General features: G+C 39.6%; 1 protein-coding gene across 1 annotated transcript in view; it reads right to left on the minus strand.

Annotated features, from left to right (window-relative positions):
* DRC11 (dynein regulatory complex subunit 11) overlaps positions 1 to 17491 on the minus strand; it is a 167138-nt gene that overhangs the window by 50934 nt on the left and 98713 nt on the right. Inside the window, exons 12-13 of the mRNA XM_079924891.1 lie at positions 5093 to 5145; positions 1586 to 1668 (exon numbers count right to left, since the gene is read on the minus strand). Coding sequence (XP_079781017.1) covers positions 1586 to 1668; positions 5093 to 5145 — 136 coding nt within the window. The remainder of the gene's footprint in view (positions 1 to 1585; positions 1669 to 5092; positions 5146 to 17491) is intronic.

The following is a 17491-nucleotide window of genomic DNA, read 5'->3' on the forward strand; positions in this document are numbered from 1 at the left end:
AGAAACCCAACAGATATTCCAGTACATATTCTGGTAAAATCTTACACCATTAGGAAATACGAAGGCTCCTCCAAGTCCCTGAGAAGGAAATGTGGCTTTATTTCAAAGGGATTAAAGTGATCAGTTTTTTGATCCAAGGGAAATGTCAGTCTTTTTGCTCCTGCAGGCCAAAACTGGGGCAGTGTAAACGCTGGAATGAATAACTCGGAAATGGGTTGTAATACAATTTTAGAAAGAGAGAATCCATCTGTCTACTCTAATACCAAAACAATTTTAAAAGGAGGGTGGGAGGGAAATCTCTCCAGGAAAATGGTACCTGCTAGAAGAGGAGACAGAAATAGAATATTCCCACTTTACAACCACCATAGCAAACACTGATGCAGGCAGAAGTCACCACGGCGGATGCCTAAACCTTTAAGATGGCTGGGAACAGAATCTCCAGAGCCTCAAACTATCCCCCACAGATTATTCATTGATTACAAAGTGGAAAATGGAGCTTTACAATGGAGAAATCTGGGGAACAGCACCTTCACCAGTGATTAAACCCAACATCACCAGTGATGGGACAAAGCGTCATTTTTGTGCCCTCAATGTGAAAGACTGGGAATCAGGACACAATATTACCTGTAGTTTCCCTGTAAAAAATGTTTAACATGAATCGAGTTAGGAGGAAACCATCAAACCATCAAACCAATTCAGTTGAAGGAGAGTCTATAAAACAGCTGACTTTTTAAAATGTCAATGCTGTGAAGGACTGGAAAAACCTGTAAATTGGTGCTGATTAGAGGAATGAAAGGGACGACGGAGATCCGTCACATCCATGATCCCTGACTGCATTTGGGATTGAGAAAGACAAACACTTACAAAGGACATTATTTATTAGGACTATCGGGAAAACTGAGTATTAACTAGATATTACCTAGTGGTAACAGTACAACATTAATGTTACATTTTCTGAGTGTGATTATCTTTTCGTGGTTATGTAGGCGAAATGTCCTCAGTTGATTGTAGATGTGTGAAAGTGAAAATGATATCTGCATTAGGGTGGTAGGAGTATGACGAATTTTAAGCTTTAAATATGTTTTCAGATCCTCATGGTATTTTTTAAAAATTAAGAGAAAAACATTAGCTGAAGATGGTGAGAGCAAATGTCCCCTCTTTTTCCTCCCAGCTACTCCTGTGGTGGCCCCTAGATGGAATTCTGGAAGGAATTTCTCCTGTGAGGACTCTGTGTTGGAAGTACCAGGGGCTGCCCCCTAGGGCACTTGGATAAACAGAGAGCATGAACAATTCTTCATTTCCTCAATTCAGCTTAAGCCACAAAGAATGCCTCCAGGAACCTTGCTAGTAGGTTTGGAAACCTGCTTCTACCACATGAGGGGAGAGAGCTGGACCCATTGGATCCCAGCACAGCATGAACTCAAATCGATTCAATCCAACAAACATTTACTGCAAGCCACTGAGGTCCAGATTTTAGGTTGCACAAAAGCACAGATGAAACATACTTCCGGCTGTTGGGTCCTCAGAACCCAAGGGGTGACATGCATCTGTGACACATACATGCATTATTCCTTGTGTACTTTACCAATGTAATCAGAGAGGTTGACTTTCAGAGCCTGGATCAGTAAGCCTTCTTCCACTAGTTCCTTGTACAGAGATTCGATGGTCCTGGGGATAAAGCAGACCATGTATTCTGTGAGCAAACACATCAGATCAGCAGTACTGACGTTAATCATCACATACTCAAGAGAACTTCAACCAGATCTCATTCAAAGTACATTTGTATGTATGCAAATAAATTGATTTTTGAAGCGTTACTACAATTGGGGGATAAATTAGGCTTTTTAAAAACAATACTTGCACTCGTCCATGGGTTTACCTGATGTTTCCCATGAATAAGAATTATACCTTTGGGCATCTGAGACCAGCTATGACTCCTGCAGTCTCCCCTTTCATCAGCCTTCATGATGGCACAAATATGAATTAGAAATGACCCAATAACAGTAACCTAACGGGGCCATAATTATATATTCAGTTAGCGTCTGCACGCTGTAGAAAATCATCAATCCTTCGTGAAATTGACATTTCCTTTTAACTCCATAGCCTAATAGTTTAAAAGAAATATCTATAAAAAACAAAGGCTTATAATGGAAATCATTTTAATATGAAAGACAAAATATTATAATTTTTTAGGAGGACGTTATACTCTTCCATAGTGTTTACAGATGACAAAGCCTCTTCTCTAAGGCGGCCTCGGGTATGTAGCCAGCATGGTGGTAATTTATACTACTTGGGGAAAAAAAATGGAGATAGTCTCCCACTTAATGAATGAAACTCCCAATGAAATTAACTGGGGCTTGGCTTGCTGGAACAGATGCTCAAATACGGTGCAGCAGAGACCTTCGAGATGTTTTGTCTTTTCCCTTTTCATTTTTAGGGGCCTGATGCTTTGGTTCAACCCCAGTCTTTCTTTAGACTGAAGAATTGTAAATATAACTATTTTTAAAGTGTTCTTTGATTGTTCAGTGATCCAAGTTAGTGTGATTAAAAGAGACTCAAGAACATCAGTGAGACTCAAGCCAAAAACCATCGGGATAGATGTTAATTCAGTGACGCCAGTCTTTGGTTGACTGAAATTTTATTCTATCAGATATATTTAAAATCGTGTGCCCTCAGCTGAGAATTAAGAACGTTTTAATTGTAATGGAATTTGGGATGACAGTATCTGACCTATACCAAGGCAGTATCGACGGCAGTGTTTTGACTTGAATATTGGTTTAACATAAACACATGCGTAAAATATTAACATAAAATTGAATAAGATTCTCTAAAATAATCCAAACCAAATATCTTAAGACTCCGGGAACAGAAATCTATATTTGGATCTTTCCAGTGAAATAAACTCTTGCGACAGAATAAAAAATTTCAACTCGAAAAGTACCTTATATGGCGACCTTATGTGGCGGAGCAAGTTTGAAAGCCCTAGGTCCTTTTTTGTCTGGGCGGCCAACCTACCAGCCTGGGGCTGCCTTGAGTGAACAGAAAAGCATCATGCCCGGGAATAGGCAGGGAGGAATCCCAAGTTGTAAACTAATAATAGATCATCCTAATCATTAACCAGGAAGTGGCTGAGAAGAGATGGTCCCTTTCTGAGCACGGCCACATACAGTGACCAGGAAGAGATGAGGGAGCTAAGAGTGATGAATCTGTTTAAACTGATTTTTCAGGAGGCCATTACAATACTCAACAATAACAATCCCTGTGAATGGCAGGGAGCATAAAATGCCCCTGGAATACCTTGACTGTCAGCACACTGTTGAGTAGTTTTGTGATGGGGGAAAAATAAATAAATAAAATAAAACCACCTTATAAACTATGATAAAAATACTGATTTAAGGTTTATACTAACTGGATGAGAGAAACATAAGTTGTCTTACAGTGTCTTGGCAGAGAACTAGCCCATTTACTGAATCCCACTTAATGAATAACATAGAGTCTTTAAAATTAAAATGAAAAGTCTTCCAGGAATAGGATGATCAGGTATTTCTGTACTTTGGGGTATAAAAGTGAATAAAATACTACTGGTCTTTCTTCATTTCACTAGAGAATTGCTGTAGCTCATTTATAATAGTTCAACTGTAAAGAAACCTATGCAAAGAACACATTCATTGGCTAACAGACACGGTCCATGAGCCACGTGCGTGCTCTGTGTTGTTAAAGCAGAATTGTATTCAGTTAAGCGACTCTCTAAGCGCAGAGAACGTGAATAGATAACTTTTACTTAGTGGTCAGCTCATCTTGGCAGATTTGGGTTTAGCTCTGGGTGGTCACTCAATAAGACACTTAGCAGGATCTTCTTCTCCTGAAAGACTGAGGTAAGGACAAAGGAGAAACGTGGCATGTGAAAGTCCCCGAAAGACAGCAGTGGCCCTGCGGGTAGGCAGGGGCTGGACCTTCCTCCAGGGAAGGGACTACAACATCCCCCCCAGGAGGCGTCAGTGTTGGCGCATCGGTAGATGGACTCCTTCCCAGGAACTGGGCGCCTGAGTCTCAGAATGCTGACCAGGCAGCGGTCAGCCAAAGCTCTTGAACTTGAACTTTTCCCTAAACAATGGAACGTCATGTGAGGAAGCCTGCAGCTCCTCCCTCTAGCGATATCCCGTGGGAGCCTTTTCTCCCCAGAGCCAAAGCCCACACCAAGGCTGGGTGTCTCTCCAGAGGCTGCCTGCCAGGGCCCTGGGTGTGTGCACCAGCTCTGGGGTGCTCCGGTCCCCACTTCTCCTGTGGATGGTTCCATGCTGGCTTCCTCTCTCATGGGTCTTCTTTCAAGCAGAGTTTGGGACTGTTATCAGCGCACCAAAAGGGGAACAAGGGAACACCCCAAACAGGGAGCAACACCTGTGACCCATTAACAAACCCATGGGAAAAAAGGTCTATGTTCAAAGTGATTTCTGACATTCACTTCCTAGGGATTTTAATTAAATTCCTTGAAAATGTTTGAAAACCTAGGCCCTATTTATTTCCAATATTAAAGCACCGAAGGCCATTTCAGCTTAAAAATGAGCATTTATAATCGTTAATATCAAAGTTCAGCTGATGAGGCTTAAGGAAATGGAAGTATCCTTTCACAATGAGACAGATCCTCACCCTCTCCTTCAAGGAGCACTTACGAAGGGCCTCAGCGGGCGGGCCCAGGGGCGGGCATGTAATATGAACCGTCTCTGCCCTCAAGGGCTGCAGTCTCAGTGTTCCCTCAAAAGCTGTAGCAGGATGCTATCTTCTCAAAAAACTTTCTTGAGAACCCCATGAATTTTAAAACTTAAAAAAAGTCACACGGCCTTAGAAGCGATGGGGCCTGAGTCTGCCTCCCAGGCCCCCCCTCTCCACTGCGTCTCCCCAGTCGAGGATGCTGGCCTGCATGCAGGACTGAAGAGAGGTCTCCGTGCTTTCCCCCACCATACTCTTCCAGGATGAAGGGGTGTGGTGTACAGAGCGGGGGGGGGGGGGGTTGCCTTTCCCAGACCAGGCCGAGGACTCAGGCCATGTCCTATGCTCTTTTCTGCGGTGCCCCCCACCCGTATGCACCCCTCACCTGTCAGCCGTTGGGTCTTTATCCTTCTTCCCCACTTTCCTTTTTTTGTCTTTCTGGAAGAAAATGGAAAAAAAAACCCATTTAGTAAAATCAAGCTTTGTGTAAACAAGAAAAATGAGCTCTAGAGATTAGCTAAGGAAGCTGGTTTTGGGTGGTGGCGTAGGGAATGGGAGGTGGGAAGTCAATCGCGGTACCTGGAGCTCCAACACTTACTGCATGAACATAGGGACTGGCAGGTGAGGTGGCCACCTGGAAACCTGCATGGACTGAGTCCCAACAGGCCCCGAGCATTCTGGTTCTTCTTCTGGGCCCTGGCACGCTTGCTACAAAGGATGAGAGTGCCGAGTGCACAGGCTATCAAGCTGTGCTTTTCTTTGGTATCCGATCACCTCTCTGTTAGCATCAGGACCTGAACCTGGAGCCCAAAGACTGAGGCAACCATCCAACTTTGGTTCCCAAAGGGCTTTGCACTCAGATCCTTGTGCCGGCTGGAGGGCAGTGCTCAGAACGTGGTCCGTTAAAGCAGTGCTTATCGCTGCACTATTCTGCCTAAAATATCCACCAGTGGGCTTCCCTGGTGGTGCAGTGGCTGAGAGTCCGCCTGGTGATTCAGGGGACACGGGTTCGTGCCCTGGTCCGGGAAGATCCCACATGCCGTGGAGCAGCTGGGCCCATGAGCCGTGGCCGCTGAGCCTGCACGTCCGGAGCCTGTGCTCCGCAACGGGAGAGGCCACGACAGTGAGAGGCCCGCGTACCGCAAAAAACAAACAAATAAATAAATAAATAAAATATCCATCAGTACCTCCCCATTGCCCACAGGATAAAGTTAAAATTCTGCAGCCTGGCCCCTATCTTCCTTTGTTGTCTCTTCTTCTATCCCAGGCCTTCTCAGGTGACTCTTGCTCCCTATCATTTCATTCATGCTTTCATTTATTGTTTTTATTGCAGCATAATGTACATAAAGTATACATAAAGTATACCCACATCAGGTTGGTTAACATTTTACATTTAATTTTTACATAGTAAAAATTAAATGTAGTTATAATCATATAACTACCATCCAGCTGAAAATACAGAACATATTTTCACCATTCCTGAATTCTCTCTCACACTGCTTTCCGGGGTCTGTAGGTAACCACCACTCTGACTTCTCTGGGGATTCACATTGCCTGTTCTTGAACATGGAATCTTACAATATAAACTCTTTTCTTTTAAAATTTAACATCTTTCTTTGAATATAATTGTTTTACAGTGTTGTGTTAGTTTCTGCTGTATAACAAAGTGAATCAGCTATATGCATATGTATATCCCCATATCCCCTCCTTCTTGCATCTCCCTCCCACCCTCCTTATCCCACCCCTCTAGGTGGTTGCAAAGCACCGACCTGATCTCCCTGTGCTATGCAGCTGCTTCCCACTAGCTATCTATTTTACATTTGGTAGTGTATATATGTCCATGCCGCTCTCTCACTTCGTCCCAGCTCACACTTCCCACTCCCCATGTACTCAAGTCCATTCTCTGCATCTGTGTCTTTATTCCTGTCCTGCCCCTAGGTTCATCAGAACCATTTTTTTTTTTTTTAGATTCCATATATGTTAGCATACAGTATTTGTTTTTCTGACTTACTTCACTCTGTATGACAGACTCTAGGTCCATCCACCTCACTACAAATTACTCAATTTCATTTCTTTTTATGGCTGAGTAATATTCCATTGTATATATGTGCCACATCTTCTTTATCCATTCATCTGTCGATGGACACTTAGGTTGCTTCCATGTCCTGGCTATTGTAAACAGAGCTGCAATGAACACTGTGGTACATGACTCCTTTTGAATTATGGTTTTCTCAGGGTATATGCCCAGTAGCAGGATTGGTGGGTCATATGGTAGTTCTATTTTTAGCTTTTTTTTTTCCACTTATTTTTAGTTTTTTAAGGAACCTCCATACTGTTCCCCATAGTGGCTGCATCAATTTACATTCCCACCAACAGTGCAACAGGGTTCCCTTTTCTCCACACCCTCTCCAGCATTTATTGTTTGTAGACTTTTTGATGATGGCCATTCTGACCAGTGTGAGGTGCCACCTCATTGTACTTTTGATTTACATTTCTCTAATGATTAGTGATGTTGAGCATCCTTTCACGTGTTTGTTGGCAATCTGTACATCTTCTCTGGAGAAATGTCTCTTTAGGTCTTCTGCCCATTTTTGGATTAGGTTGTTTCTTTTTTTGATATTGAGCTGCATGAGCTGCTTGTATATTTTGGAGATTAATCCTTTGTTAGTTGATTCATAGGTCCCATTTGTTTATTTTTGTTTTTATTTCCATTTCTCTAGGAGGTGGGTCAAAAAGGATCTTGCTGTGATTTATGTCATAGAGTGTTCTGTCTATGTTTTCCTCTAAGAGTTTTATAGTGTCTGGCCTTACATTTAGGTCTTTAATCCATTTTGAGTTTATTTTTGTGTATGGTGTTAGGAAGTGTTCTAACTTCATTCTTTTATGTGTAACTGTCCAGTTTTCCCAGCATCACTTATTATTATTTTTTAACATCTTTATTGGAGTATAACTGCTTTTCAATGGTGTGTTAGTTTCTGCTTTATAACAAAGTGTATCATCTATACATATACATATATCACCATATCTCTTCCCTCTTGTCTCCCTCCCTCCCACCTCCCGATCCCACCCCTCTAGGTGGTCACAAAGCACTGTCCAGCATCAGTTATTGAAGAGGCTGTGTTTTCTCCATTGTAAACTCTTGCCTCCATTATCAAAGATAAGGTGACCATATGTGTGTGGGTTTATCTCTGGGCTTTCTATCCTGTTCCACTGATCTATATTTCTGTTTTTGTGCCAGTACCATACTGTCTTGATAACTGTAGCTTTGTAGTATAGTCTGAAGTCAGGGAGCCTGATTCTTTCGTTTTTCTTTCTCAAGATGGCTTTGGCTATTCGGGGTCTTTTGTGTCTCTCTACAAATTGTGAAATTTTTGGTTCATACCAATGGAAAAATGCCACTGGTATTTTGATAGGGCTTGCATTGAATCTGTAGATTCCTTTGGGTAGTATAGTCATTTTCACAATGTTGATTCTTCCAATCCAAGAATATGGTATATCTCTCCATCTGTTTGTATCAACTTTAAGTTCTTTCATCAGTGTCTTATAGTTTTCTGCATACAGGTCTTTTGTCTCCTTAGGTAGGTTTATTCCTGGGTATTTTATTCTTTATCTTGCAGTGGTAAATGGGAGTGTTTCCTTAATTTCTCTTTCAGATTTTTCATCATTAGTGTATAGGAATGCAAGAGATTTCTGTGCATTAATTTTGTATCCTGCTACTCTACCAAATTTATTGATTAGATCTAGTAGTTTTCTGGTAGCATCTTTAGAATTCTCTATGTATAGTATCATGTCATCTGCAAACAGTGACAGTTTTACTTCTTTTCCAATTTGGATTCCTTTTATTTCGTTTTCTTCTCTGATTGCCATGGCTAGGACTTCCAAAACTATTTTTAATAACAGTGGTGAGAGTGGGCAACCATGTCTTGTTCTTGATCTCAGAGGAAATGGTTTCAGTTTTTCACCACTGAGAATGATGTTGGCTGTGGGTTTGTCATATATGGACTTTATTATGTTGAGGTAGGGTCCCTCTATGCCTACTTTCTGGAGAGTTTTTATTATAAATGGGTGTTGAATTTTGTCAAAAGCTTTTTGTGCATCTATTGAGATGATCATATGGTTTTTATCCTTCAATTTGTTAATATGGTGTATCACATTGATTGATTTGACTGTATTGAAGAATCCTTGCATTTCTGGGATAAACCCCACTGGATCACGGTGTATGATCCTTTTAATGTGTTGTTGGATTCTGTTTGTTAATATCCTGTTGAGGATTTTTGCATCTATTTTTTTTTTTTTTTTTTTTTTTTGCCGTACGCGGGCTTCTCACCGTTGTGGCCTCTCCCGTCGCGGAGCACAGGCTCCGGACGCGCAAGCTCAGCGGCCATGGCCCACGGGCCCAGCCGCTCCGCGGCATGTGGGATCCTCCCGGACCGGGGCATGAACCCGCGTCCCCTGCATCGGCAGGCGGACCCCCAACCACTGCGCCACCAGGGAAGCCCCTGCATCTATGTTTTTGCATCAGACATATTGGCCTGTAGTTTTCTTCTTTCTGTGACATCTTTGCCTGGTTTTGGTATCAGGGTGATGGTGGCCTCGTAGAATGATTTTGGAAGTGTTCCTCCCTCTGCTATATTTTGAAAGAGTTTGAGAAGGATAGGTGTTAGCTCTTCTCTAAATGTTGGGTAGAATTTGCCTGTGAATCCATCTGGTCCTGGACTTTTGTTTGTTGGAAGATTTTTAATCACAGTTTCAATTTCAGTGCTTGTGATTGGTCTGTTTATATTTTCGATTTCTTCCTGGTTCAGTCTCAGAAGTTGTGTTTTTCTAAGAATTTGTCCATTTCTTCCACGGTGTCCATTTTATTGGCATATAGTTGCTTGTAATAATCTCTCATGATCCTTTGTATCTCTGAAGTGTCAGTTGTTACTTCTCCTTTCTCATTTCTAATTCTATTGATTTGAGTCTTCTCCTTTTTTTTCTTGATGAGTCTAGCTAAAGTTTTATCAATTTTGTTTATCTTCTCAAAGAACCAGCTTTTGGTTTTATTGATCTTTGCTATTATTTCCTTCATTTCTTTTTCATTTATTTCTGATCTGATCTTTATGAATTCTTTCCTTCTGCCCACTTGGGTTTTTTTTTTAGTTCTTCTTTCTCTAATTGCTTTAGGTGTAAGGTTAGGTTGTTTATTTGAGATGTTTCTTGTTTCTTCAGGTAGGATGGTATTGCTATAAGCTTCCCTCTTAGAACTGCTTTTGCTGCATCCCATAGGTTTTGGGTTGTCATGTTTTCATTGTCATTTGTTTCTAGGTATTTTTTGATTTCCTCTTTGATTTCTTCAGTGATCTCTTGGTTATTAAGCAGTGTATTGTTTAGCCTCCATGTGTTTGTATTTTTTTACAGTTTTCTTCCTGTAATTAATATCTAGTTTCATAGCGTTGTGATTGGAAAAGATACTTGATACCCTTTCAATTTTCTTAAATTTACCAAGGCTTGATTTGTGACCCAAGCTATGGTCTGTCCTGGAAAATGTTCTGTGAGCATTTGAGAAGAAAGTGTATTCTGTTGTTTTTGGATGGAATGTCCTATAAATATCAATTAAGTCCTTCTTGTTTAATGTGTCATTTAAAGCTTGTGTTTCCTCATTTATTTTCATTTTGGGTTATCTGTACATTGGTGAAAGTGGGGTGTTAAAGTCCCCTACTATTATTGTGTTACTGTCAATATCCCCTTTTATGGCTGTTAGCATTTGCCTTATGTATTGAGGTGGTCCTATGTTGGATGCATAAGTACTTACAATTGTTATATCTTCTTCTTGGATTGATCCCTTGATCATCATGTACTGTCTTTCTTTGTCTCTTGTAATAGTCTTTATTTTAAAGTCTATTTTGTCTGATGTGAGAATTGCTACTCCAGCTTTCTTTTGATTTCCATTTGCATGGAATATCTTTTTCCATCCCCTCACTTTCAATCTGTATGTATCCCTAGGTCTGAAGTGGGTCTCTTGTAGACAGCATATGTACAGGTCTTGTTTTTGTATCCATTCAGCCAGTCATGTCTTTTGGTTGGAGCTTTTAATCCATTTACATTGAAGGTAATTATCAATATGTATGTTCCTATTACCATTTTCTTAATTGTTTTGGGTTTGTTATTGTAGGTCTTTCCCTTCTCTTGTTTTTCCTACCTAGAGAAGTTCCTTTAGCATTTGTTGTAGACCTGGTTTGGTGGCGCTGAATTCTCTTAACTTTTGCTTTTCTGTAAAGCTTTTAATTTCTCCATCAAATCTGAATGAGATCCTTGCTGGGTAGAGTAATCTTGGTTGAAGGTTTTTCCCTTTCATCACTTTAAATATGTCCTGCCAGTCCCTTCTGGCTTGCAGTTTCTGCTGAAAGATTAGCTGTTAACCTTATGAGGATTCCCTTATATATTATTTGTTGCTTTTCCCTTGCCTCTTTTAATATTTTTTCTTTGTATTTAATTTTTGATAGTTTGATTAATATGTGTCCCGACATGTTTCTCTTTGGGTTTATCCTGTATGGTACTCTCTGTGCTTCCTGGACTTGACTGAGTATTTCTTTTCCCAGGTTAGGGTAGTTTTTGACTATTGTCTCTTCAAATATTTTCTCAGACCCTTTCTTTTTCTCTTCTTCTTCTGGGACCCCTATATTTCGAATGTTGGTGCATTTCATGTTGTCCCAGAGGTCTCTGTGAGTGTCCTCAATTCTTTTCATTCTTTTTTCTTTATTCTGCACCCTGGCAGTTATTTCCACCATTTTGTCTTCCAGCTCACTTATCCGTTCTTCTTCCTCAGTTATTCTGTTACTGATTCCTTCTAGAGTATTTTTTTTTTTTTAAACAGAGAAGAGGAGTATTTATTTATTTATTTATTTTAAAATTTATTTATTTATTTATTTATTTAGGGCTGTGTTGGGTCTTCGTTTCTGTGCAAGGGCTTTCTGTAGTTGTGGCAACTGGGGGCCACTCTTCATCGTGGTGCACGGGCCTCTCACTATTGCGGCCTCTCTTGTTGTGGAGCACAGGCTCCAGATACGCGGGCTCAGTAGTTGTGGCTCACAGGCCTAGTTGCTCCGCGGCACGTGGGATCCTCCCAGACCAGGGCTCAAACCCATGTCCCCTGCATTAGCAGGCAGATTCTCAACCACTGTGCCACCAGGGAAGCCCCTAGAGTATTTTTAACTTCAGTAATTATATTGTTCATCACTGTTTGTTTTCTCTTTAATTCTTCTAGATCCTTGTTGCATGTTTCTTGTATTTTCTCAATTCTGTTTCCGATATTTTGGATCATCTTTACTATCATTACTCTGAATTCTTTTTCAGGCAGGTTGCCTATTTCGTCTTCATTTATTTCATCTTGTAGGTTTTTACCTTGCTCCTTAGTCTGTAACATATTTTTTTGTTGGTTCATTTTTTTTTGATGGGTGGGGCTGCATTCCTGTCTTACTGGTTGTTTGGCCTGAGACGTCCATTTCTGGCGTTTGCAGGCAGTTGGATAGAGCTGGGTCTTGGTGCTGAGATGAGGACCTCCGGGAGGCCTCACTGTGATTGATATTCCCTGGGGTCTGAAGTTATCTTTTAATCCAGCTATTTGGACTTGGAGCTCCCATCACAGGAGCTCGAGCCCGACCTTGAGCCCACAAACTCTGTGGCATGGTTAAAAAAAAAAAAAAAGGAAGGAAGAAAGAAAAGAAAAAAAGGAGCAGTACAATATCAAAGAATAAAAAACAAAATGAAATTAGAAAGATAAAAAATGTATTAGGAAAAATAAAACTGCAGTTGAAACAACTGCAACAAGATAAAATAAAACCACAACAGAAAAAAGGAAAAAAAAAAAAAAAAAGGGTGGGTGGGAAACAAGCCAAAAGCAGAGAACAATAACAAAGTATAAAGAATGAAACAAAATTAGAAAAATAAAAGATTTGTTAGAAAAATAAAAACATAAAAGAATCAACAACAAAGAATCAACAAGGTTAAACAGAACTCCAATCGAAAAGAGGAAAAAAACAACCTCCCGTCCCCTTAGGTGTCCGTGGTCCCCCACCAGTGCCTGGTAGGTGCCCTAGTTGTGAGGAGATGTGAATTCCGTGTCCTCCTAGTCCACCACCTTGACTCTGCACCCCATAAACTCTTTTAGGTCTGGCTTCCTCCAATCAGTATTACAATTCCAAGATTCACATAGGTGGTTGCACATAGCTATACTTCATGTTTTTCAGTATTTTAAAATTTAAATTTCTTATTTTGAGATAATGGTGGATTCACATTCAGCTGTAAGAATTGCTATGGAGAGATGTAACCTTTAGTGGGTTTCTCCTAAGGGTAACATCTGGCAGAACTTTCTCACAAGGTCACAACCATGATCTGGACTTGATACTGATACAGTTGAGATCCAGGATGTTTCAATCACCCCAAGGGTCCTTCCAGTTGCTCTTTCAGAGTAACCCTTGCTTCCCTCCCACAGCCAATCCAGCTTTATTAGAAACCTCTTATCTGTTCTGTTTCTACAGTTTTGTCCTTTCAGGAATGTTCTATCAGCAGAATCATAGAGTATGTTACTTTCTTGCTTTTTATTCATCATAATTCTCAAGAAATTTGTCCAGGTCATTGTATGCATGAATAGTTTTTTTTTTTTTTATTGCTGTTTCTAGTTTTGGGCTATCATGAGTTGATTAAGGTGCAACAAATGTCTGTGTGTGTGTGTGTGTGTGTGTGTGTGTGTGTGTGTGTAAGTTTTCATTTCTCTGGGATAAATGCTCATGAATGCAATTGCTGGGTTCTATGGTAGTTGTATGTTTTTTTTAAGAAATGCCAAATTTTGTGCAGAGTGGTCATACCATTTTACACTCCTACCAATCATGTAAAAGTGATCTAGTTTGTCCCCCGTTATCTTAGGCAATTGGTGTTGCCATTGTTTTTATTTTAGCCATCCTCATAGGTATGAAGTGATTTCTCTGTGGTTTTAATTTGCATTTCTCTAATGGCTAACAATGCTGGACACCTTTTCTGTGCTCTTTTCCCCTCTGTACATTCATTTGGGTGAAATGTCTCCATGTCTCTTGTCCATTTTATAATCGGATTGTTTTGTTTTCTAACTGTTGAGTTTTGAGAGTTCCTTGTATGTTCTACATACTAGCTCGTCGTCAGATATGTGCTTTACAAATGTTTTGTCCCAGTCTGTAGCTTGTCTTTTCACGCACTTAACAGGGTCTTTCTCTGAGCAAACAGTTTTAATTCTGATGAAGTTCAAATATTCCTCTAATGGATTTGCGCTTGCAGTGTTAATTTTAAGAACTCTTTGCTAGCCTTACATCCCAAAGATTTTCTCCTGTATTTTTTTTCTAAAACTTACAGCTTTACATTTTACATCTAAGTCCATGATCTGTTTCGAGTTATTTTTTGTACAATATGTGAGACTTAGTTCAAGGTCCATTTATTATTATTATTATTTTTGGTCTGTAGATATCCAGTTGCTCCAGCACCATTTATTGAAAAGGTTATCCTTCCTCCCTTGAACGGCATTTGCATCTTCATCAAAACTCAGTCAGGCCTATTTGTGTGAGCCTATGTCTCAGTTGTCTGTTTTGTTTCATTGATCTACAGTTTAACCCTCTACCAAGAGCAAACAGTCTTGATTACTGTAGCTGTATAATAAACCTTGAAATTAGGTAGATGGATTCTTTTTACTTTATTCCTCTTTTAAAAAATCGTTTTAGCAATTTTAGATTCATTGTCTTTCCATATAAATTTTAGGATAATCTTGTCTATGTTTATAAACTATTTTTCTGGGATTTTTTTTTTTTTTTTTGCGGTACGCGGGCCTCTCGCTGTTGCGGCCTCTCCCGTTGTGGAGCACAGGCTCTGGACGCGCAGGCTCAGCGGCCATGGCTCACAGGCCCAGCTGCTCCGCGGCATGTGGGATCTTCCCGGACCGGGGCACGAACCCGTGTCCCCTGCATCGGCAGGCGGACTCTCAACCACTGCGGCACCAGGGAAGCCCTCTTTCTGGGATTTTGATAAGAATTGGATTAATCTTGTATATTGATGTGGAGAGAATTGACATCTTTACATTTTGTTTTCCAATCCATGTGCATAGTATGTTGATCTATTTAGATCTTTGATTTCTTTCATCAGCATGGTGTAGTTTTAGCATACAAGTCCTACACACGTTTTGTTAGCTTTACACCTATTTCATTTTTGAGTGATTTTAAGAGATATTATATTTTTAATCTTGGTGTCCATCTGTTCATTGCTAGTAAATAGAAATATGATTGATTTTTATATGTTCCCCTTGTACCCTACAACCTTGCTGAACGCACTTTTTTATTTCTAGGAGTTTCTTTGTAGATTTCTTGAGATTTTCTAAATAGACAATCATGTCATCTGCAAATAGGGACTGTTTAGCTTTTAAATTTCCTTTGCTTGTCCTACTGCACTGGCTAAAACGTCTAGCACTATGTTCAATAAAAGTGCAGTGAGTGGACACACTCGTCTTATTCCCAGCCTTAGGTGAAAAGCATTTAGTCTTTCACTGTTAAGGAGAAGGTTAGCTGTAGGTGTTTCTGTAGATTCTTTTTATCAAGTCATGGAAGTTCTCTAATTTTTCTGAGAGATTTATCATGGGTGAGTGTTAAATACTTTTTCTGCATCAATTGATATGATCATGTGATTTTTTTTCTCCTTTAGTCTGTTAACATAGTTGATTCCATTGTTGATTTTCAAATATTGAACTAGGCTTGCATTCCTGGAATAAACCCCACTTGGTCAGGGTTTATAATTCTCTTTATTTTTGCATTCTATTTCAAAATATTTTAAGAATTTTTGTATCTATATTCATGAGGGATATTGGCCTATATTTTTCCTTTTTTTTTGTACTGCTTTTGTCTGGTTTTCACTTAAGGGTAACACTAGCTTGTTATAAAATGGGTTGGGAAGTGTTTATTCTATTCTGGAAATGACTGTGTAGAATTGGTGTTAATTTACCTGTGAATATTTGGTAGAATTCTCCAGTGAAACCATCTGGTCCTGGAGATTCTACCTGGGGAATTGTTTTAATTACAATTTAACTTCCTTAATAGATGTAGGGCTAGTCAATTTATCTATTTCATATTAAATGAGTTGTAGTAGTTTGTATTTTTAGGAATAGTGTGTTCATTTCGTGTAAGTTGTCAAATTTTGTGTGTAGTTGTTTGTAGTATCCCTTTATTATTCTTTTGATATCTGCAGTCAGTAGTGATACCTCTTGTTTCATTCCTAATATTGGTAATATGTGACTTCTTTTTTCCTTTGTCAGTCTTACTAGAGGTTTGTCAATTTTGTTGATAATTTTCAAAGAGGCAGCTCTGTTTCATTGACTTCCCTATTGTTTTTCTGTTTTCAATTTCACTGATTTCTGCTCTTATCTTTTTCTTCTTTCTTCTCACTTTGTGGGTTTTTTTTTCTTTTGCTCTTCTTTTTCTAGGTTCTGAAGTTCTGAAGGTGGGAGCTTAGATGATGGATTTGAACTTTTTCCTCTTTTTCTAGTGTATGTGTTTAGTGCTATAAATTTCCCTCTCAGGACTACTTTATTTGTGTCCCAGATTTTTTTTTTTTTTTTTTTTTTTTGTGGTACGTGGGCCTCTCACTGCTGTGGCCTCTCCTGGACGTGCAGGCTCAGCAGCCATGGCTCACAGGCCCAGCCACTCCATGGCATGTGGGATCTTCCCGGACCGGGACACGAACCCGTGTCCCCTGCATCGGCAGGCGGACTTTCAACCACTGTGCCACTAGGGAAGCCCTCTCCCGGATATTTTTGATATCTTGTATTTTCATTATATGTTTTGAGTTCTCTTGTTTCTTGTTTGTCCTATGAATTAGAAGTGTGCTGTTTAGTTTCCGTGTGTTTGGAGATTTTCTTATTATTTTTCTGTTATTGATGTCTAGTCTGACTCCATTGTGGTAGGGGAATGCACTCTCTATGATTTCATTTCTTTTCAATATGTCGAGATTTGTTTAACGGCACAAGATAAGGTCCGTCTTGGAATGCATTCTGTGGGCACTTGCAAAGAATATGTATTCTGTTTGTTGGGTGGAGTGTTCTATAAATTTCAATTAGACTCTGTTTGTAGATGGTGTTGAGTTCTTCAGTAACCTTGCTGATGATTTTCTGCCTAGTGTTCTATCAGTTCTTGAGAATGAATGTGGATTTGTCTGTTTTTCCTTTCAGTTCTATTGGTTTTTGCTTCCTATATTTTATAGTTCTGTTGTTTGGTGTATGCACATTTAGGATGAATATGTCTTCGATGGACTGGCTCTCTTATCATATGTAAGTTCTTCCCTGACTTTGATAATTTTCTTGGCTCTGAAATCTACTTTATGTGATACTAGAATAGCCATTCCTGCTTTCTTTTGATTGTTTGCATGATATATTCTTTCCATCCTTTTACTTACGACCTGCTTATATCATTATATACCAAATGAGGTTCCTGCAGACAGCATATAGTTGGGTCATGTTTTTAAATCTACTTTGGTATTCTCTGTCTTTTAATTGATGTGTTTAGACTGTTCACATTTAATGTAATTATTGATATATTAAGACTTGTCTACCATTTTATTTATTTTTTGTTATATTTTTTATTTCTTTTTCCTGACAGGGAAAACTGTCATCCTGTAGATGACTTGACCATTTTTAGAATTTCATTTGATAGTGTTCTTTGAGTATATTTCTTTGTATACTTTTCTAGTGGTTGCTCTGGGTGTTACATTATATATGCATAGTGAATCAGAGTCTACTCAT

This window comes from Stenella coeruleoalba, assembly GCF_951394435.1.
Source record: "Stenella coeruleoalba genome assembly, chromosome: 6".
Classification (NCBI taxonomy): domain Eukaryota; kingdom Metazoa; phylum Chordata; class Mammalia; order Artiodactyla; family Delphinidae; genus Stenella; species Stenella coeruleoalba.